General features: G+C 46.1%; 1 protein-coding gene across 7 annotated transcripts; it reads left to right on the top strand.

The window, feature by feature from the left end:
- Nucleotides 1–153: 153 nt before the first annotated feature.
- On the top strand, nt 154–21,429 carry itga7 (integrin, alpha 7). Of its 7 annotated transcripts, XR_008950113.1 has the most exons (26): nt 154–678; nt 9,624–9,751; nt 9,875–9,954; nt 10,046–10,301; nt 10,852–10,983; nt 14,048–14,255; nt 14,345–14,541; nt 14,627–14,715; nt 14,793–14,920; nt 15,015–15,110; nt 15,201–15,262; nt 15,517–15,686; nt 15,776–15,925; nt 16,459–16,574; nt 16,701–16,887; nt 16,959–17,033; nt 17,176–17,255; nt 17,353–17,430; nt 17,609–17,711; nt 17,811–18,023; nt 18,126–18,245; nt 18,319–18,432; nt 18,578–18,676; nt 18,750–18,875; nt 19,152–19,316; nt 20,128–20,265. XR_008950113.1 is itself a non-coding variant. In XM_057030405.1 (25 exons), the coding sequence occupies exons 1-25, from the start codon at nt 461–463 to the stop codon at nt 20,281–20,283; spliced, it is 3,366 nt and encodes a 1,121-aa protein (XP_056886385.1). In that variant the 5' UTR covers nt 155–460; the 3' UTR covers nt 20,284–21,429. The 7 variants fall into 7 exon arrangements, 6 of the variants coding, with proteins under 6 accessions (XP_056886385.1, XP_056886384.1, XP_056886387.1 ...); XM_057030405.1 differs by lacking the exon at nt 19,152–19,316 and having other exon boundaries at nt 155–678; nt 17,811–18,011; nt 18,129–18,245; nt 20,128–21,429; XM_057030404.1 differs by lacking the exon at nt 19,152–19,316 and having other exon boundaries at nt 155–678; nt 17,811–18,011; nt 20,128–21,429.
- The last annotated feature ends 332 nt before the right edge of the window (nt 21,430–21,761 follow it).

The following is a 21,761-nucleotide window of genomic DNA, read 5'->3' as shown; positions in this document are numbered from 1 at the left end:
GACAACCTTGCCTGGTATTTTGGCAGCAGTCCCCTGAGTGTTGATGTCAGCTGAGAGGAGGAAGGGTGGGAGGGGAGGGAAGGGTGATGGAGAGGCAGAAAGAGAGAGAGAGAGAGAGAGGAGGGGGGAGGAGTGAGCGGGCTATTCAAGGCACTTGTCCTCTCTCCCTCAGAGCTTAGAGGAGGGGGAGGCGCACATGCGTTCAGAGAATCACACACACACACACGCACATAGTAGAGGCAGCCACATTTTCACAGCCTGCTCTCCAGACTGACAGCGGCAAACGGAGTTTAGGGCGAGCACGACAGGGAGGAAGAGAAAGAAGGCTGGAACCTCGAGACATCCACACACAAGAGAGGACACTGCAGTGGATTTGCTCTGTTTTGCTTCTTTCAGGGAGTTGTGGAAGGAATCTGCCCTGTACCTTTGCTGAACTGAACTTGCTCCTCTGCACCTTGCTATGGCAGCCTTGCTGGGACACGCGGAAGCTCCCTGCCACTCATCTCACTCCTCTCACGGTTGGACTTTCTTCCTCTGGGCACTCTGGACCCTTTCAAGCCAAGCTTGGGGCTTTAACCTGGATACTACCCACACACTGCACAAGTTGGGAGATGGTGGCACCTTTTTTGGTTTCTCTCTAGCACTTCACCAACAGATCAGCCCAGAGCCTCAGAGCTGGTGAGTGACTGCAGCACGTCCCTCGAGCCTCTGGCACAATATTTCATTTAGGCATCTACTTTTACACCCTGTTACCAGGTTGAATCGTCACCGTGCACCTGCTCTTCATTCTGTACTTTTTCCCCTCTTAAGCTTGTCAGCATTAAAGTGAAATCTGAGTAGTGCAGCTTCAACAGCATTGCTATGCGGCACCAGTCTTTGCTTAATCACTGTTACATCCATAAGAGGCTGCGGGACTCCCAGCATCTCCAGCATGAGTTATCAGACCATGATTTGCAGCATGTGGAGCGGCTGAGAGCAGGTTTGCTGAATCAGCTGCCAGGCTATAAATTCCGGCCAGAAGAGAAACGGTTTTAAGGATTTTTTGAGGTTTTTGTTTCCAGAGCTGTGCTGATGTCCTGATGCAGCCTTCACACAAGGGGAATGCAGATCCTGACAGCCTGTACGGCTGTGCAATCGATGCTTGTTTTATCATCTTTACTCAGTAAACTTCTCAATATCTTGTGGTGGATCTGCATGTGTGTTCCAGGAATTTGTTCCTTTGTGACTGTGCAGTAATTCATTTGAGACGAACATAAGTCAAGGGTCTTATTAACTCACTTAAAGCATCATAAATATCACACATATAGGACCACTTGTAAATTATATATTGTGAGAAGAATTTGACTGCTACTAATCTCCATTTACATCCATTATACTTGTCGATATTCAAAGGTAAAAGTGATTTTAAAGATGTTTGAAGCATGTTGTCCATATTAGAGGTCCATATTTAAGTGTTGGCTCCTCAGTTTAATCGGCCTGGAGTCATCCTGTCGCCCGGTAAGACCCATGACGTCAGCATTTACAGTCCCAGTCAGGGTCACGTCTCCTGCCGGAAAGTAGCTCACTGTCTATTACATCTATTTGATGCACCATGAGTATTTACTGTCATCACTACTCTGTGACATCATATTTACAGTTCAGATGACTTTAGGATGACATCACCTTCATCATCACTAGGACTGTTTCAGTAAAGCTAATGAAATTAGATAAGTTCTCATCTAGCAACAATTGATAGCAAAGCTTGTGCCATAAATCTTTTAAACAAGTTTGAAGCAACTTTACATTTTTTCCATTTGTGTTTATCCTGCAGCCACTGTGCATCACATGTATTTCTATCATAAATATTCCGAATAATCTCCCCTCTACTTCTGAGGGATCTGACTGGCTCCTTAGCTTCATATTTGGTCATCAGCACAGAGTTTAGGGGCTTATTCTCTAAAAGGTTCCTGCACTGATTAAAAAAAGACTGAAACCTGTAAAATGGGAACCAAAACATTGAACCTGAATGTCAGTGAGCTTTGATTTGCTGAACAACAAAAAGCTCACTGCTTAGTACATTTTTGAGGTTTATCACAAACAATACCCAATAATCATGTGTATACCGTACCTTGATTCTTAAGTTCTGCTGACTCTTTGGGTTTGTAGTTGAAAGACCTAAAGTTTATATGATTACTCTTACAATTTGAGAAATGTATTATTCAGACAGGAGTGCAGCAATTATCTCTCCATCTAAATAATACAGTTCCATTAAGCTTTAAGATTGCATTCTTGGCATTGCTGCAGTTTTAATGTGGGACTTTGGCTTCCATTTATGCGCCCCTCTTATCACCCCTGTGCTTCCGTCTCCATACTAAAGTTATTGTACTAATGACTCATTTTCTCTTCGAGTTTGGAAGGTTTGGGTTACATATGCCTGTAGTCATGTTGGGTTCCGCTCATTGTGTTTAATGCACCTGGATTCAGAGGTGAAAATGATATCAGAGCTTTGATGCTCACACTCTGAGCTGAATCACACATCGCTAAAGAAATGAGCCCAGAGAAGAGCAAAAGCCAGGGCAAAAGCCAATCCACATGACATTATGATCTCATATTGACTCATGCTGTAACCAAACCCTCTTTGGTGACCTGCTTGGAAGACTTGAAAGAGTGCCACCCTATTTTCATGTTAACAGCTACAACGCACTCTCCTCTCCTTTCATACAGAACCTTTCATACTAGGCCATAATTACTGTTGTCTTGAGGCAGGGGTTCCCAAACTGAGCCCAAAGGTCTCGTCCTGTTGCTGTCACTGCTGATGCCAGACAGATGAGGGTATTTCTGTCTGAGTTATGCCTGTGCTGTCTATTTATACTCCCATGAGAGGTGCTTCCGCTAATAGTTGGCGGTGGGGTGAAGACAGGGAGCCCACTGAGCTTAGCTCAACCTCTGCCTATCTGCCTGAATTCAGATAAAGACGTTCATCCTCTGGCCGGATGAAAGACTGTGAAAAATACTAATGATGCTTTTGAACAGGTGCTTCCTGCTGTGGCTGCTCTCCCTGGCCTTGACACACATGTTGTAAAACCCACCGACCTGGTTTTTCTTGCATGTCACACATTCATCGTCAGTGTTTTTGAGGGACATTCACACACACCAGTGGACAGGGACAGAGATCTGAGGCCATGTCACTTATTTTTGAATCTGAAGAACTGCAGAACTCCACCTTTATGTACTGGCACATCGAAAGAAAGCTGACGTCAGTCATCGGCGTGTCACAACTATGGCGACTGTTTAGAAGTAAAGACAGTAAGACAAAATGTTCAGGTCAAACACATTTCCTGATATTTCAATTTATGTAATTTAAACATAAAGTTCAACAGTAGTGATGTCATAAAGAAAGTAGGCTGTTACAGGTCGCGGCTCACTTTACATCCAAGACTAGTTTTGAGTGTTAATACACTCAAAACAGAGATGCTCTCTCTGAGCCAGTGGTCTGACAGTGGCCCAGAGGGTCCCAGAACTCTACTCTGAGGTTTGGATTGAGTGGCTGAAGAAGAGACTGAAACAGATTTCTGAAGCTGAACAAATCCTCTTCCTCAAATCCTCCAGTCTTCATAAACACTAGAACACAAAACAAGAAGTGTGCTTTCCATACCGGCTCTTAAATGGTAGAGATTAGACTCAAATGGAAAGAAAAACAGTTCCCTGAGCTTGTTTGGAGGACACACACTGTTGCAAAGTTCCACTCAATTTAGCAAGTCATCTTTAGACGCTAAAGAAGATGTGCTCAACCTATATTTTTCCCAGTAAATTTTGTAACTCCCATATTTGGGGGGAAAAAAATTAACACCCCCTTTGTGTTTAACCTCTGTGACCTTTTTTTGTTTAGGGAAGAACACAAGTTTAAATGAGGTCGGCCATAAATGTGTGCTTATAACACAAAGATTTTCTGAAAGCTAATTTGCATTAAAATACCCACATAAAGGCTGCTTTTTCACCCTCAGCTAAAGAGCTGGGAATGGACCGTCCCCCATCACGCTCCTTAATTCAATTCATGAGTGTTATCCCACCTATTTTCTCCCTCAGTCTTGTTGCCAAAGCTGCCAGAGACCATTCATCTAAAAGCCTTATAAATGTAGGAACAAACAGCAAATTTATATGGGAGAGCAGAAAGAGCAAAGTGTATGCACGCACACACATACACACATGCACACACAACTAATGCTGTTTGCTAGCTCTTACTTACTCCCCCTGTGTCGTTAGCATTGGCCCATTCCTCCACACCAGGCTGCCCGCCTGAACTGGACAAAAGCTCTGTGGGATGCAGGGCTGCTCCGGAGCTTTCAGGAATATTACTCTGGGGAACACGTGTTCACCAGGGGCAGAGCAGCGGGCTGCAGGATCAGCAGCGAATGTGGTGCAGAACACTCTGTCAGAGCAAAGGGAAAACAGGCGGTAATATCTTGATGGGCAATATCATATAAATTTCTTCTTATTCATAAGAAAATCAAAGATGTTTTAGTACTTAAAACCTTACCGCGGACTGACAACACACCAGTTAAGTCTCTGTGTGGGGGAGGGTCTGGTGGAAGTGGATGAATAAATCACCCCCCTTGATTAAATATATGTGTGTATCCATTTGGAGGCAGTTGGGTGCACTCTGGTAAAGATGCGGTTCAATCAATCAGCAGGATAGCAGAACTGAGGGCAGAACTGTGGCTACAGCCCAGCATGTGATAAGCAGAGATGAGGAGGAAATTGCAAACGATGGAGAACCTTTTTGTGTTTGCTTATCAGGATACACAAGATCGTTGATTACAGCACAGTTGGCTTTGCACCGTGTTGGGTTTTCATTTATCTTTTCTCATTTTAGTTCAGATCCATTAGCTTTGGGGGTTAGGTATTGGATATTCGGATATGTCGGCATTGTGTGGAGTTGAATCATAGTTTGCTGATTTATATATATATGTAGCTACATATGAAAGGTACTGGTGTAACAGCTTGGCAACAATGACATGTTTAGACTGGAGTGAAAGAGGCGACCTGATCAGTCCATTTCCACGCCTGTCTGTGAAAGTACAGAAAAGACGTAATTTACCCGAGTGTTTATTTGGTTTTAATGTTTGTTCATTTTTTTTAACCAAAAGAGTTCAGCAATAAAATGTAAAAGACCAAAAGTAAAAGATAATTAAAATAGAGGTGTCACATGAGCCGTGTGCAGATCAATAGACATATGAGTGGCTAAGAGGGGAGCAGAACAGCAGGAGACTAAGGGACAAGAAGAAAGTCTGTGTGTGTGTGTGTGCATATGTGTGTGTGTGTCTGTGTGTGTGTCTGCCAATCATCCGCTCATCTATGTCTGCAGATGGTCAAACGGTCTTTCATTTATTGATCAGTGGCGGTTCAGGTGGTGAGCTGAGGGGTTGTTAAAAATTCATCTGAAGCAAAGACGGGGGTGGACGGTGGGGGGGTGGATGGTGGTGGTGGTGGGGGGGTTACAGCTGCTCACAGCTGTTGTGCCCCTCCTGCTCATAGCATAGTCGCACGGTCACGGATATTAGTTCAATTCAAAACTCATTTTCCTCCCCATTTGTTATAGTTTCGGTAAGTATTCCCTCGCTGGCATCACCGGTGTTTAAACGGGAAGTTGAGTCACGTTCGGCAGCAGTGAACCACAGAATCCCAGAGGGGTTTGGGGCAGCTGTTACCGTGTGTGTGTCTCTTTGACTTTTATTGTGCGCCAACCATTTCTGTCGTCCTGAGAGCAGGTTGAGATACTAAAAATCTGATGAGTCACAGCTTCGTCACCTCAGCCTCAGCTGTCATCCTCTTCTCTGTAAAGCCAGAATGAGAAGCCGGGGGTCGGGCGTGGGCGCGGGTCTCTTCTGACACCCACCGCTTTTATGATGGTCACAGTTGATGTTGCTGGACACGTTGCAGCCAGTGAGTTTACCCAGTTGTCCGACGTCTTCCTTGGGGTGATCTTCTGTATTCCTACATGCCCAAATTTGTCCTTGCAGCCCCTCCATTGATGTCTTTCCTCTGCATGAATGTGCACATGAGAGTGTGTGTTTGAAGGGCAGAGGTCACAGTCTTGCCCCATGACAACAGAATTCCTAAAGAACCCCTGGCCTCCGTGCTGGTCCTGCAGAGCCACTGTCTATTGAGCCACGACCTCACACCACTCACAGATGTTAAAGGGGTGCGAGGGAGGATTCAGCTTTTCACAAAAGAAAGAAGAAAAGATTAACTTTTAGAAGGGGAGGCATGTGTGGGTCACAGCTGAACTGCCTCAGTCTCTCCTCTACGTCTTACATAATTATATATCCCTCCACTTTCTCCTTTTTCGGTCTCGGCGCGAGCCGCCTTCTTCCATAAACAAGCAAATCAGAATTTCAGGAATTATTGTTGGATTACAACAAGGGAGGTGTTGGTGTCTCTCGTTTGATGGAGTGTTTACATGAGCACTTTGCAGGTGAAATCCAGGCACGTCCGGCACTTTTCCCTGGGACGACAAAAGCCCAACTCTGGTGTTAGTTCATGTTTAGTTTGGGGGAGAATTTGGCGATCGATTTAGGGAAATGAACCCACTGGAATTTAGTTGCTGTGGGAGTATAAACACTATCAAAATGCAGTAAATAGAGGATTTGATCTACATCATGTTTGGTTTTTATCACCTCGGTGAATCAACACTAGGATTGTTTTAATAATTCAGCAAACATTCTGACCTGAGTTTGTGGCCCTTTATGGTCTCATTGGAAATGTCTGTGTGGGATTTTTTAGGGGTTTCTGAGGGCGGGTTGGGGGGAGGACTGAGGTGGGATGCATGTAAGGGTGGTACTGGGGGGATGATTGATCAGACCCATGGTGGGAATTAATGTGTTTTGGGGTCAGACCACATAATCTCCCTAATGAACGCACCACTCTGATTGTGGGGTAATAATATTCTAGCGTGTGACTATAATTCATAAGTGAAAATTAGCTGGAAAAACCTGTGCACAGCCATCAGTGCTAGGTTATTGAATAATTATTACAACCAGAGCCTGTTTTATGACTGGAAATGTGCTTTAGATTTTGAGTCACCATTTTAATATTTGCAATACAAAGACTGGCCACCAGGTGAAAAAGTGGCGGTAAACAGAATGTTGGAAATAAGCTGAGTTTGAGGTAGAAATAAATGTATGTTCAAAAGATGTTTACACTCTAGCTAGTTTCCATGTTCATTAGGGCTGCACGACAAAAGTAGCAGTCTATTCTCTGTAACTTTTCGAAAATGTTTAAACAGGTGATTATATATAATGGACACCGGATAAAAACAGGATGTACCAAACCGGTCCTGATATTTATACCTTGACATTATAGTTCCTCTGCATACTCAATGCTAATGATGTGCTCTTCTGCTTGCCAATGTTTATTTGGGCTCCTATTAATCTGATTACCTTGTGTTGGGGAGGGGTTGGGAGGTTTATCATCAAACCCCCTCTACAGTATGTGCATCATCACACTCACGCTCCGGTTACGCTGCTGGCTCTGCCGTGATCTGGGTTCATGTGGGTATTTCACGCACGGCATCGTCACGGTAACACCCCCTCATATTCCGGCCCAGCCTGCAACGGGAACAAATGCAGTTTCTCGTAAAGATGAAAGGTGATAATGCTGTCTGGATCCCCCCCGAACAGCAGAGCTATTACTCAGCCATCACTCTTCTTCTGTGGTAAACCCAGGACACGCGTGACAGTACGTCAGGCATTCCTCAACTTATAATAACTCGATGACTTCATACAAATAGATTCATGCAGAATACCCAGGCCTGCCTCTTCTGGACCGCCACACAAACTGTCCTTGTTCGACAGTTAACTGGTGACTTCCATTTTCCCCATAAAGGCGTCTTTCATTTTAGAGACGCCTCAAAATAGAAGCCCGGATTGTCTTCCATTTAGACCCTTCTTGCACCCTGCTCTTTGAAATAATGCTAAAGCTGGCTGGATATCATATGCGGGCGAGTGTTTGAGTTCGGGTGACAAAACATCTCAAAATATTGGTGGTTTAACAGCTTAAAGGACCCCCCACCTGACACCCTGACACCTGCTTGTGAAGATAGACATCACCTTTACCCCCAAACATAAGCGAGAGCACTTTTGGTATGTGGATCTATAAGAAGGATCAGATCTTATCATTTTGTTTTTGTTTTATTTTATTTCCTTCTTCCATCCATTGTCTGGGTCTTGGCATAGAGTACCGGATAGCTGAAGCCCTCATCCTTAGTTTGGGGTGTTGTGACTTGAGATGGTTCCTGAGACACATGACTGCAGAGCAGATATGAGTAGAGGAGGGAAAGTGGAACTGTCTGATAATGTGGCTGCGTTTCCACTGTGTTTATTGGGCTGGAATCTTCTGCTAGAACAAAGCTAATGCTTGCTGTGCATTTGTGTCTCCATGTCGAAACATGTCCCACAACCAGTCCCAGTGGGTAATCCTCCCTTTTTGGAATAGGAACATCAAATCTGTTCCAGCCACATCAACAAAGTGTGCAAACGTAACATTATGAGGTAACTTAATTATAACACTAATGATGATGAAAAATAACAACATTTTTAAATTCAAGAGGCACCTTTCAGGACAGTCACGGTCACCAAAACACAATCGCAGACAAAAGAGGAAGAAATAAATGAGATGAAATCACAATAAGGTGCAAGAGTTGAATGAATGAATCAAAGAGAGAATGCTAGTTTGAAAAGGTGGGTTTTGAGTTGTGATTTGAAGCTCGAGGGAGAGTGTGAGAGTCGGCCTTTACTTAGGTTGTGACAAGACCGTCCATCTCTTACTGTAAAAGCCTCTTTCTTATTCAGTCTAATGATAATAAAAGAATTTTGGGGAGTGCCTTGAAGCTATTCTTGTGATCTCTTTTTTTTTATACCCAAAGGCCATGCTAGCTCCTGTTGAGTGCTCCTGCTACATTATAATAAGGAGATTTTTGTCCCGTGATGAATGACAAACGACACATTTGGCTTCTGAAATATCTGCACTATAACAGCAGGACGACTCTCAGCTCAGGCTGTTTGTTGACAGTATCGGTGACCACCCAACCGTCTGTTTGTCTGTGCCTGGTTCAGGCAGGGCTATCAGTTGGCTGCACAGTATTTATAGGCAAAGTTCTCCCACAGAGATGGTTCCAATTTAAGCGTATAGAACTGAAGGGCTGCACCGTTATGATAATTACAGATAATCGGCCGGCTCACAGGAAGCGCTGTTGTTGTCTGGGGAATCTTCGCAGCCGCTCTCAGGCTGGTTTACAATATGTCTTTTATTTTCCTGCGTCTCTTCAGGGCCTCTACTGCTGGTCTTGGTGGGAATGCGGCTCAAGGTTCTGTTTTTAAATAGCGAGCTAAGTTGAATCAGCCGCTCCTAATAAGGCAGAGGGCAGTGACCCGGCGCTCGAAATACGAGCCTCCATCGCCGAAGATAAACCTTTCTTCCTCCTGTTATTACAAAATGATGCGAGACCGCGACAGCCTGGTGCTACCAACATGATCAGAACAGATGTGCTGTATTTTTAAAGCTGAACTCGTTATTGATGGCTGAGCTATGAGGCCACTGAGGTTGGCCAGCAGACGTGACCGCGACTTTATGGTGTGTTCCTCCAGGATCCTCGTGGGGGCGCCGCAGGCAGCAGGGCAAGGCCCGCTGAGGGGCAGCCGACCCGGAGCGTTATTCAGATGCCCCATCACGCCAGAGGAGTACGACTGCGAGAGGGTGGACATAGACGGAGAAGGTGGGTGGAAGATGGCGCTTCATCGGCGGCTAGAACAACCCCATCAACGCGGGAGCGAGTGGGTTTACGGCTGGGCCTATTTTCATGTATATACTTTTAATTTCCCTTTTTGTTTTATCTCAGTGAGTCTGAACAGAGAGAGCAAACACAACCAGTGGCTGGGAGTTACTGTCAAGAGTCAGGGGATCGGAGGGAAGGTGGTGGTAAGAGACGAACACCAACTCATGAAGGCACCAGGCCCACAGGCCACCGAGATCCAAGCTCACTAAATGATGTCCTCTTGTACCCCACAAGACCTGCGCGCACCTCTACGAGCTCAGGCAGCGTGTGAGTCAGCCGTCAGAGACCCGCGACCCCATCGGCCGCTGCTACGTCCTGAGCGACGACCTGACGGAGCGGGACGACCTGGACGGAGGAGAATGGAAGTTCTGCGAAGGCCGCCCGCAGGGACACGAGCAGTTCGGCTTCTGTCAGCAGGGCCTTTCAGTCAGTTTCACCCCCGATAACAACTTCATTCTGTTTGGGGCCCCTGGAACATACAACTGGAAAGGTAACGCGTCCCACTGAGCTGAGGACAGCTGAGCTGCTCCCTCTCAAAAGATTGGAATAAAACTAGCGACATGGCCGCTGCAGACAGCTTGTGAAGGCTAAAGAGCTAAAACACATGTTGTTAAGATATATACAGAACTAAATGTATGAATGAGCTGGAGAATATGGCTAATTTACACTAAATGCTTTGTTGAAACAGGTTGAACAGGAGGGTTTTGTTGCAACGTCATAAATGCAGACAGAATTTTAGGAGCTCTAATTAAAGAAGGCAGATTTATGAGTGGAGCTGATTGATTTTACACTCTCATGCAGGAGATCAATAATATTATTGACTGTCTAAGCTTTTTAATTCACAAACCTCAACCAAATGTAACTGAACATGCTTTAATAGGTGTGTAGGTATCTGTTGTTGTATATGTTTTATGATCATCTGATGCTGGATTTGGGGAATTTGAGCCTCTCTGTCCTTGATGAGGGCTACCTCTGAAACATGCCCCCCCCCTCCCCCATCCATGTTATTTTGCTGTGCCCCTCGCCCGTTTCCATTCCAGGTGAGATGCGCGTCCAGCTCCTCAACCAGACTCTGCTTGACCTCGGTCTCTATGACGACGGACCCTACGAGGTGGCAGATCAGAAACAGCTAAACGCCCAGCTCATCCCCGTGCCCTACCACAGTTACCTGGGTAGGATCTGCCCTCCCCGCTCACTGTTGCCCGTGCACAGGAGAGGACCTGAGGGCCGGTGTGGGGGCGACACCAGGGGCCAGACTGCACCTCAGCATGCTAGAGAAGTCAGCTAATACCAGGGGGGGCTCTGCCGCTAACTGGTGGTTTCCTGTCCAATGTTTTTCTTTGAAATGAACGTGGGTGGACGGATGTGGAAAAGTTCCAAGAGCTGAGTCTTGAGACCTAACTCTCATTCCTATGATTTTAATATTTACTAAGACTGGGACGGCCTGCCTCCAGCTTTGGAACAATCAAATGGAAACGAGAAAGAGGACGCAGTCTGGGCCCGAAACGTCGGCTCCTCACCAGTGCTACCCAGTGGTTTTACAGGAAGCACCGCTGCAGCACCAAAGAGCAGAAACCAATCAATCACAGCCTGTCTCACCCGCACAACCCTGTCCCCTTTGTTTCTCTCTCTGTCCACTCTTTTATCCCCCTCACCATTCCACCACCCCATCACTCCCGACCTCTCTCTCTCTGTCCTTCTCCTCCTATCTCGGGCCATGTAGGGCTCTTGTTCATGGCTAGTCCCATTGAAGATGCACTGCTGTACAAAACTCTGGAGCCCTCCAGTCGACCCACACCATTTGAGGATGTAGCTCATAATAGCTACTTAGGTTTGTAGGCGTGAGGTGTTTTTGTTTCGGATCAGACTTGGGCTTGTAGTGAAAGTAGTTCTGCTATCTTATCTGTCTTTGTCTTAATCTTTACCGCTAATCCCCCCTAGATGTTTGGTTTTAATCTGTCTTGTAAATTAGACTGAACCACCTTTACTGCTATAAAGAGACGGCCATCCAATTTAATTTAACATAATTTTTATTTTGTAATTAATTTAATATTTCATTTATATGATTTCTATTGTTTGATTTTTGTTTAATTTACTTTCAAGACATTACTTTCGAATATATGGGATGGTTGTGTCTGAGTAGCAGCAGGGTGTGTGTGTTCTGTCTGTAGGTATCTGTCATCTTTAGCGTGTCTGCGTGCATGTGTGTATGTGTGTGTGTGTGTGTGTGTGTGTGTGTGTGTGTGTGTGTGTGTATGTGCGTGAGGCTTTCCTGGTGGCTTAGGTTTTTTTAATTATTTTCCCAATCAAAAGTTTTACATAACTCATAGACAACCCTATTCGTGGTAGCGGCCCTGTGGCGAGAGTTTAGCGTTCTAGTGCTTTAAGCTAATGCTACTTTACGGCTAACCAGGTGAAGTATGACCAAGCAGATGGAATTACAGAGCTTTTTTTCATTTGAACTATACTGACATGAAACTGTAAGACATAATTAACTGAGATTCATTCTCCTAAGTGCGTATCCAGCGGCACAGAAGACCTCATTTGACTTAAAATGAACTACTTAGTTTAATTAGCATCATTGCTACAGCTAATGTTTTTCATCTACCGTTTAAAGCTAGAGCGTCTGCTAAGGGCTATAGTTCCATAGGTGCTGTATATCCTGAGTAGCTGGAATTTGGAATGTGTTAAATCTCTGTTATTTTGCAAGCTTAAATTAGGAAGATATAAAGCGAGACACCAAAGTGATCTCAGATCCTGAGGAACCAAGATTCGTGCTGCACTTTTTGGTGTGATATTTTAAGGAGTCTGTTGCTGTCCGGTCTCCGCTGGTATCAAGGAAGAACTATTTATGTTGTGTTGACTGTTCCAGTTATCAGTGTCCACTAAGTGTGTGGATCTGCTGTAAATCTTTTCATTCACATGCCTCCGAGCCTGCTCACCCTCTTGGTCCCCACATTGAGCCGTCGCCGTGACAACACTAATTCCCACGTGACCCCTGATCCTTCATTTATTACTCACATGCTCCCATTGATCCTAATCAGATGATATAGCAGACATACGCATGCTTACTAAAACAACCCCCCAACAGTGTTGCAGCTAATTTAGATGGTGTGTTTTCTTTATGTGTTTATCATTAAATTGGAAACAGCATTTAAATTAAGTTTAAGCATCTTGCTAATTGAAAGCATACATCTTTTTACTGACGTACCATTGGGCTAAACGCTGGTATGTTACAACAAATGCGTGTGGAGCTAAATTGACTCTGTCAGGTTATCTGGAGGCCACCTCCAAGACATAAAGATTTCAAATGAGCATGGCGGTAAAGAAAGACTTACATAATATGAAAGCTCAAAATAAACACGACAGATAAATATTCATGCTTTCTATTTTTAGAATTCTAATCGGCGATGGAAAGAAGGTAGCCTATATTTCGCACTAGTTTAAGCTGGAGGTTTATAGCGATGACCTTGTTAAAAGCCACCCAGTGTGGAAATAGCGGCGCCTTAGTCTCCGTTCAGGGGTGTTTACAGGATCTGTGATGCTGACAGTTGCATTCCACACCTGCCACCATGGAGTTTGTCTCTGTTGTTGTCTCCCTATGTATGTTTACTCACCCCCCCTCTCTCACACTCCCTTTGCATGTCTTTAAACTGGTGCATGATGGATGTATAAGATTTCATCTGATTTGCAGATATTTACTGCTTGATAACAAACTTACCCATGATGCAAACTCACAACCCACATGCACACAAATATACCCCCACACACACTCCTTCCAGCTGTTCAGTCCTTTACACTCCCTGATTTATATGCATCCATACATTCCCACACACACACATGCAGAGATGTGCTTAATTCACAGACACACAAAAGCAGAGCTGCTCTAGGTGATAAATCTGATGAATGCTCAGCCAACTTGTTTACATGCTGACTTCCCGAGGCAACTGAAAGCAGCAGCATCGTGAATCTCAGGAGACGTTAGGCGAGTCTCCAAACATCTCTCCCCGTTACAAACTGGCCTTTTTCTGCTCTTGGACTTAAAATCGCTCCAACAGCAGCACACAGGTCGTTTACACTCATCAGGACTTTGACATCTAATCAATAAGCACTCAAATCGCACATTTCATTAGTAAAACGATGAGCCGAACATGACGCAGGGAAGAGATGGCCCCAGTCCCACGGTCGATACTCACCTCTGACCCCTCCCTCCCCCATGCCGTCGTCTCCTTCCAGGATTTTCAGTGGACTCAGCCATGGACATTATGAGCCTCGGGGAGCTGACCTTCGTGGCGGGGGCGCCCCGGGCTAATCACACAGGGGCGGTGGTGCTGCTGAGGAAAGACAATGTGTACCGACTGGTGCCGCAGCACATTTTCTGGGGGGAGGAGCTGGCGTCTTCCTTTGGGTACTCGGTAGCCACGACAGACCTGAACAGGGATGGGTGAGAGGAAAACGAAGCTCAAGACAGTTTGTGCTTCTGAGAAAGTTCAGGAACTCTTCGAAGATCTCTGGTTTTGTTTCTCGGCACAGATGGACGGATCTGATTATCGGAGCTCCGAATTTCTTTGACCGTAAGGCAGAGATCGGCGGGGCTGTGTACGTCTACCTGAACCCCTTCGGCCACTGGGATGATCAGGCCCGGCCGATCCGTCTCAACGGGACCTACGACTCCATGTTCGGGATGACAGTCAGCAGCGTCGGAGATCTGGACCAGGACGGATATGGAGGTTAGAGCGTGTGTTTGAAGCTCCGCACATGGAAAAATCCCTCATTTGCTTGTGACTAATCATACCAAACTGCACGTGTGTGTAGATATCGCAGTGGGGGCCCCGTTTGATGGCGATGGCAAGGTTTTCATCTACAGAGGTTCAGACGCTGGTATTGAAACGAAACCTGCTCAGGTGATCCAAGAGAACCCTTAAATTTTCCTTTTATTGTCTAAACACATCTGTCAACAGTCATCCATCTCTCCCATCAGGTGCTGGATGGTCGGGACTTTGACGTGAGACGTTTCGGATACTCCATCTCAGGTGGTTTGGATATAGACGCTAACCATTACCCAGATGTTGCCGTGGGCTCCCTCAACGACTCTGTGGTTCTCTTCAGGTGTGAGAATCTGACTTTGCAGATGTGGAAATTTAACATCTTTCCCTGCTAACAATGCTCTCATCCTCCTCCGCCGTCGTTCGTGCGCCCCCAGGTCTTGTCCCGTCATCCATGTGATCAGAGACGTATCCATTGATCCTCAATACATCGATCTGGAGCAGAGCAACTGCAAAGGCAGGACAGGAGTGTGGTGAGGCCCGAACCCACGCCCACACAAGCAACTGCCGCTGAATCTGCATCACAGATAATGTTCTTTTTTCCCCTGTCCTGCTGTTTTTAGCGTGGAGGTCAAGGCTTGCTTCGCCTTTATGGCCCACCCAGAACACTACTCACCCCACATTAGTAAGTCACCACCTTTTTGGTTCTCCCATCATGGGGGACTTGGGCTCAAAGCACCAAGACTCTATTTAAAGTGGAGCGTAACCTTATCCACGGCGCAGAGTTAACGTTGTTTTGATGACATCACAGCTACTGTCCTCTTAGATGGTTGGATTATATGGGATCGGTCCCCGGTGGGCACCTTAGGCGTCTGCTCTGTGTGTGTCCTGACATTTCTGTTTGCCTTCATGCCTTGCTCCCACGCTCTTCCCATCCAGCCCTGTTGGTGCACTTTGAAGCCGACACGGAGCGCAGGAAGTTGGGCCTCCCGCACCGCGTCAACTTCCTGGGCCGCAGTTCCCTGGATCCAGAGTACACTCAGACGGAGGAGGTGGAGCTCCACAAGCAGCACCACCACGTGTGCACCAGCGCTGTGTTCCAGCTCAATGTCAGTAACGCCGACGTGCTCTAGTCGTGCACATCAGAGACAGGACTTACACGCGACAAAGCTTCAGGACTGATCATTGTTCCATGCAGGAGAACATCCGGGACAAGCTGCGGCCCATCTCACTGGAGATAACCCACACCATTAAGCCAGTTCCACCGCGCAGACACTCGGCGTCCAAGAGGCTGGAGAAGCTGCCGCCTGTGCTCAGTGTTTCTCCCTCCAACATGCTTTACTCAGAGGTCTGAATCCAAATTTCTAGACTGAATTAGTTTTAAATGGCTTCTGCTGTGTACAGGTCACTGCCTATGATACTCTTAGTTTAGTAACCAGTAGATTTAAATTCATATTTGATGTGTTGTTTTCAGGTTTAAATAGCCCCAAAAAACAATGTATTATATATTTTTTTACAACAAATTCTAATTACCCCAAGTGTGGGTCGTTTTTCTTTGATTAAGAACAAATAATGCATGAAAATCCATATTTGCTCATCACTGACTGATCCAGAGCCTTAAAACAAAATTAGATATGTATCAGTCTTTTGAAATACAATTGAAACTTTTTTTTCTGTGCATAGTCTAGGTTGTCTCATAGAAATATCTTTTCTTAAAGGTTTTTTCCAACGCTAAAAAGCTTAAATAACACCAAACGCTCTTGTCTAATGTTTCTTTCATGTGGCCATTGAACATTCTTTACGTTTCCATTGCAGCGAAGCTTTTTCTGCCTCATTAATGTAGCTGCGGCGCTGATCCGTCTCTTCTCTGACTTCCACAAGGTGAACTTCCTGCGAGAGGGATGTGGAGCTGACAAAATCTGCCAGAGCAACCTGAAGCTGAGCTACCAGTTTGGAACGCGGCCTTTGACCTCTGACCTCTTCACGCCTCTGCCAAAGTTAGCATCAGTCTGGCTTTTTCACCCTGCAACATCTCCAACATGAGAGTGAAACCTGAATTTGGTCAAAACACGAGGCTGAACGTGTCGCTGAACGCAACAGTGTGCGGCTCACCTTTTTTGCAGGGATGAGGACGACGTGCAGGTCTTCTCGCTGTCAGACCAGCGTTTGGTGGTGCTGGAGATCACCGTCACCAACACGCCATCCGACCCCCTGTTTCCCGAGGAGGACGGCGACGACGCTCATGCCGCTCAGTTGTTCATCTCTCTGCCAGACACGCTGTCGTACGCAGGCTCCAGGATCCCGGCACAGGTACAAGGTCAGAAATATCATCCAAAGGTGGAAATGTGTGAACTTGCATTTTGTTATCTGTTTAAATGCAGATGAGATGCCAAGCAAACCAGAACGGCTCCCATGTTGAATGTGACCTGGGGAACCCGATGAAACGGAACACAAAGGTGAGGAAAGGAAGTGGCTCTCAGACACTTTTACTTTTACTCTCATACATTTTGATGCGCTCATGTGTAAGAAATGATCAGGTTTTCCACCCAACTGAGTAGCCAGACTATAATTTTCTTGTCAAACATACCCACCTTCCAGCTGAAGTTCACCATCAACTTGAGCACATCTAACATCACGATCGAGACCACTGAGTTGACAGCAGATCTCTCACTGACGACGTAAGCCCACCGTCCCTAAAATCTTCACACCTCTGTGGCCATTTCAGCATTTGAATATTTCAGCTAAGGTAGCGGCTGTTTGTGGTGTCGCCTCCAGGATCAGTGAGCAGCCCGACCTGGTCCCCGTCACAGCTCTGGCTAAGGTTGTGATAGAGCTCCCTCTGGCGGTCAGTGGGTGAGTAAAACCTTACTCATAGCTGATGGTCACTGTGAAGCTTCTGCTTTTATGGGCTGCTTATTTAGTTTTTTGCAATCCGCACACTTTTGCTGTGAAGCCTGATACAGGTGCATGACAGGTGCACGGCTCGGTTCGAGCGTCTGACCCGCTGACCTGCTCTCTGTGTTCACCGCAGGCTTGCTGAGCCTCATCAGCTGTTCTTCAGCGGGACGGTGAGAGGAGAGAGTGCCATGAGCAGCCTGGAGGACGTCGGCAGCCCTGTTGATTTTGAGTTTGTGGTGAGAAAAAAAATGGTGTCGTGTTTGTGTTCAGGTGCGTCCTTCTGCGTTTAGTGTAACTGTGACGCGAGGAAGGGCTCACTTTGCTCTCTGCCTAAGGTTACGAACCCCGGTCAGGCCCTGCAGACACTCGGCTCGGCCTTTCTTAACATCATGTGGCCCTATGAGCTGTCCAATGGGAAGTGGCTCCTGTATCCGGCCAGCCTGAATTTCGACGGCTCTGCAGACGCACGCTGCACCTCGTCAGGCGCCCTGAATCCTCTGACGCTGCACAGCTCCTCAGCTGCAGGAATCACACCTGTCAGTCACCAAGTAGGATTACAATCAGTCACGCTCAAACTGAAAGTTCGGCCACGTCAATGGCTTTCAAAGGCAGTTACACATCGATGTGTTTCGTTAAATGTGCTGCTTCAGCAGGCTGGACGAGCCCGCCGCTCCCACCCTGAAGACGTGGGCCATGTGAACACAAAGGGGAGCATGGGAAGAACCACCCCGGCCGTGGCTGCCTCAGATAGACGCAAGTCCCTCAAGCTGGTGAGAGGGTGTGACAGGAAGAGACGGGGGAAATGCATTTGTCTCGTTGCTCATTGGTCCTCCTCCCCACCAGGACTGTCTTCTAGGGTCGGCCCACTGCATCCTGATTCAGTGTCCTCTCCACAGCTTCTCTGGACAGGCTGTCCTGAAGATCCATGCCAGGCTGTGGAACAGCAGCTTCATAGAGGTGGAAAGCATGTTTTCATCTTTCTCTCTGAACTCGAGCGCAGCTCAATGTCAGATAATCGTACGTCTGTGAGTGAACAGACGGTAAACCGGAGCTTTTGTAGATACGAGCGACAGTTTCAGCGTCGTTCTTCCGTGTCTGTCAGGAGTTTCCAGCTGTCAGCGCTCTGGAGCTGCTGGTCAGAGCCAACATCACCGTCAAGTCCAGCATCAAACACCTGGTCCTGAAGGATGCTGCTGCACAGGTTTCAGCCCCCCCACACGCACCCACATTGATGAAAATTTCTCATTTCAATATGGACCTTTGGTCTCCATCAGATTCCAGTCATGATCTATCCCGAGCCGGGCATGGCTGACCAGTACTGGATCCCCTGGTGGATCATCCTCATCGCTGTCCTGGCAGGCATTCTGTTGCTGACCCTGCTGGTCTGCCTGCTGTGGAAGGTAACCCACACACACTCCTGTCACACGTGTGCTCTACGATAAAAAAAAACGATGCAGCAGCTCCTCCTAGTGTCACCTCTTCCCCCACTTGACATCTGGAACCGTCTCACTCTGTTAGTCCAGTTTTTTCTTTCCTCTTTCTTCTCTTTAATGGTCCTATTTTCACGTGTCCATGACTCTTGTTCATCCTCTCATTTCCATTTTTGTTTTTATTTCCCACTCTTTTCCCCATTCTATCCTCTCCCCCCCTCTCTGCTCTGGTCATCTGTTGTCCAGTGTGGCTTCTTCAAACGCAACGAGCCGCGCCGCCACTATGAGACGGAGTACTACCGCGCCCACTTGGGGGTCCAGCCCTCGGAGGTGGAGAAGCAGGTGTCAGAACTATAATACAAAGAACATTTCACTCTGGCCTGCTCTCCCCTCCTCCTCTTCCTCCAGGCGGTAAAAAACCCCCGGCAGTGTCTCCTAGTTCACCTCACCTCGGTGGCTGGGGGTGTTCATTAGCATACAAAATATTGGCACATTTTTGCTCACCCCTACAGTGTAGCTGTGAGGTGGGGGCCAGCTGAAGTGTTGTGATGCTTCTGATGTGTTGATATTTATGGCAGCTGCCCTTAGACAACACAGATACAACAAAATCTGTCAGTTGTAACCAAAATTGTAGGCGGCGCTGCCTTGTGGATTCATTTGCTAGCTGGCTGATGACAACATTCCTAAACTTCAAGATAAATTGGATGATGAAGGAGGGCAAAAATGTGCTTCTTTGTTGCGTAAATATATTGCAGAGTGGTTGTTTTGTGTTTGTTGTCACTGAACGCCACCCAGCCATCGCCCACTCTGAGCCCTCTGACCCTTGCAGTGATGTGCAGCGCGTTTTGCTTCAGCCGCCGATCGCCTGGTTCATTCTGACACCTGTGTGTGAGCTCGCAGTGTGCATTTCAGTCCCCTCCTGTTTGTCATGTGTCACATGACCAAGTTTCCAGGTGCCAGAATAAACTGGTTGGGATAGTGTGTTGTGTACCTTTAGGTAACAGTGGTGTTCAGGGAACATCTACTGACGCTGAGAGCATGTTGATGTGCTTTTTGGGTGGTTGTACTTCCACTGGCGATTCACCTTGTCTGCACAAAAACATCAGATAATCTCTTCTGTCTGAGGAACTACTTAAGTGCATCAGAAGCACTTTTCTAACTGCTCACAGTGTGTGTGTGTGATAATGAAAAACCGATTAATCTCTCCTCTGTCATCCTCCAGTGTGGCTTCTTCCAGCGGGCCCACTACAAAGACAAATTGCCCCAGTACCACGCGGTGAAGATCCCTCGTGGGGACCGGCCGCAGTTCCAGACAGAGAAATCGGGGAAAATCCATAAAAAAGAATGGGCCACACACTGGAGCGACGGGACCTCTTAACTTCCTCCGTAGCAGCGACAGACTCAACCCGATCACCATGTGAGGCACTGGCGCCGTCTTTGCTCCGGTGACATCCCAGACTTTTCTGTGCCGGCCTCGGACGGTCCATTTATAGCACGCATTTCTCCTGCCGTGGCGCGGTAGATACTGAAGGCCAGCATCAATAATGGAACCAGGGTAGCTACCACTGTATGTCCTTACAGCCCTGGACTAACCCTCATCGAGCTACAAGAGAAGATCCCAACTCAAAGACGAGCAGAATAGATGCAGACTGACACACTGGCCGCTGTAGAAGCACTGCCCCTCACAAAAGACTACTTTTGCCTTAACTACTGCAAGACTGATGACTGCTGTGGGCCAAGGGGAGAGCATTTATATAAGGAGGATGTTTGGGGATTTATTTTTAGCACTGGTTGACATTGGGAATATATAAATCTGTAAAATAAGATGTTGAATGTGTTGTGTCAGTAAGCGGGTCGAACAAGTTCACCAGGTTGTTTAGCGTCATCATTAAATACTTTTTTTGTGTCAATATTTTTTTTCTTAATCCAGTTAGATGTACTGTGTTTGTTACCTGAGTGAACTTGAATCACATATGGAAAAATAGACAAGCAGCCTAATATATATATATAAATATATTTAACAGCCATAAAATAGTTATTGTTGCATGATTAATTATAATATATTGATACCTTGTAAAAATACAAGGCTGGAGCCTATGTTTCAGTGTCTAAATTTTGAGCTCTTCATACATTTTTTTAAATGTTAGAAGGAGAAATCTCACTGTGAGACATCCGATTTGGTAGTTTCATTTGCATTTCTACTGCTTCATACAAGTGCCTTGTGGTGAGAGTGAGGGCTGCTGACAAAACCTCAGCTAAGGCAGCCATGAAACAACAACCCTGTGACACAAAAACAACATGAAGACAGAAGAGATGAACCTGATTATGAACCAAAAACCGAACTGCAACATATTAAGTAATATTTTTTATACCCCCGCCCTTTACATTGCTGGACAATCTTGTATTTGCTGCATGAAACTACGCTGCAATTCTGCCCTTAACTCTCATTTAATTAATGCTTGGCTGTTTTAATGCTGTAAATAAGAACACAATGAAAATAAAAAATAAAAAATCCTTCACCAAATACTGCCAGTTGCCGCCAATATTTTAGCTATTTGAGCCGTTAGGCATGAAGTTCAATTATATAACGCTAGATGGCAGAAAAACACAGAACATAAAATATGAAGTTATTGGATAATCGAATTAGAATGCTAAATGGCTACAAATGTGTAAAAATGCTTTGCCTTAAAAGAAATGAAACTTTTTTCTGACATTTTCTGGAAATGTGTTTCTCCTTACGTCAAAATAAATCAATTGGATTTTTCTTTAATCCCAAAGAGGAAAATGTGTCATCACGGTTGCCATGACAGTTAACAGCCTGTGATAAGTAACTTTCATCAATGCTGGATGTGACAT

Source organism: Takifugu flavidus, chromosome 4 (genome assembly GCF_003711565.1).
Source record: "Takifugu flavidus isolate HTHZ2018 chromosome 4, ASM371156v2, whole genome shotgun sequence".
In the NCBI taxonomy this organism is placed as follows: domain Eukaryota; kingdom Metazoa; phylum Chordata; class Actinopteri; order Tetraodontiformes; family Tetraodontidae; genus Takifugu; species Takifugu flavidus.
This window is presented reverse-complemented; position numbering and strand designations above follow the sequence as displayed.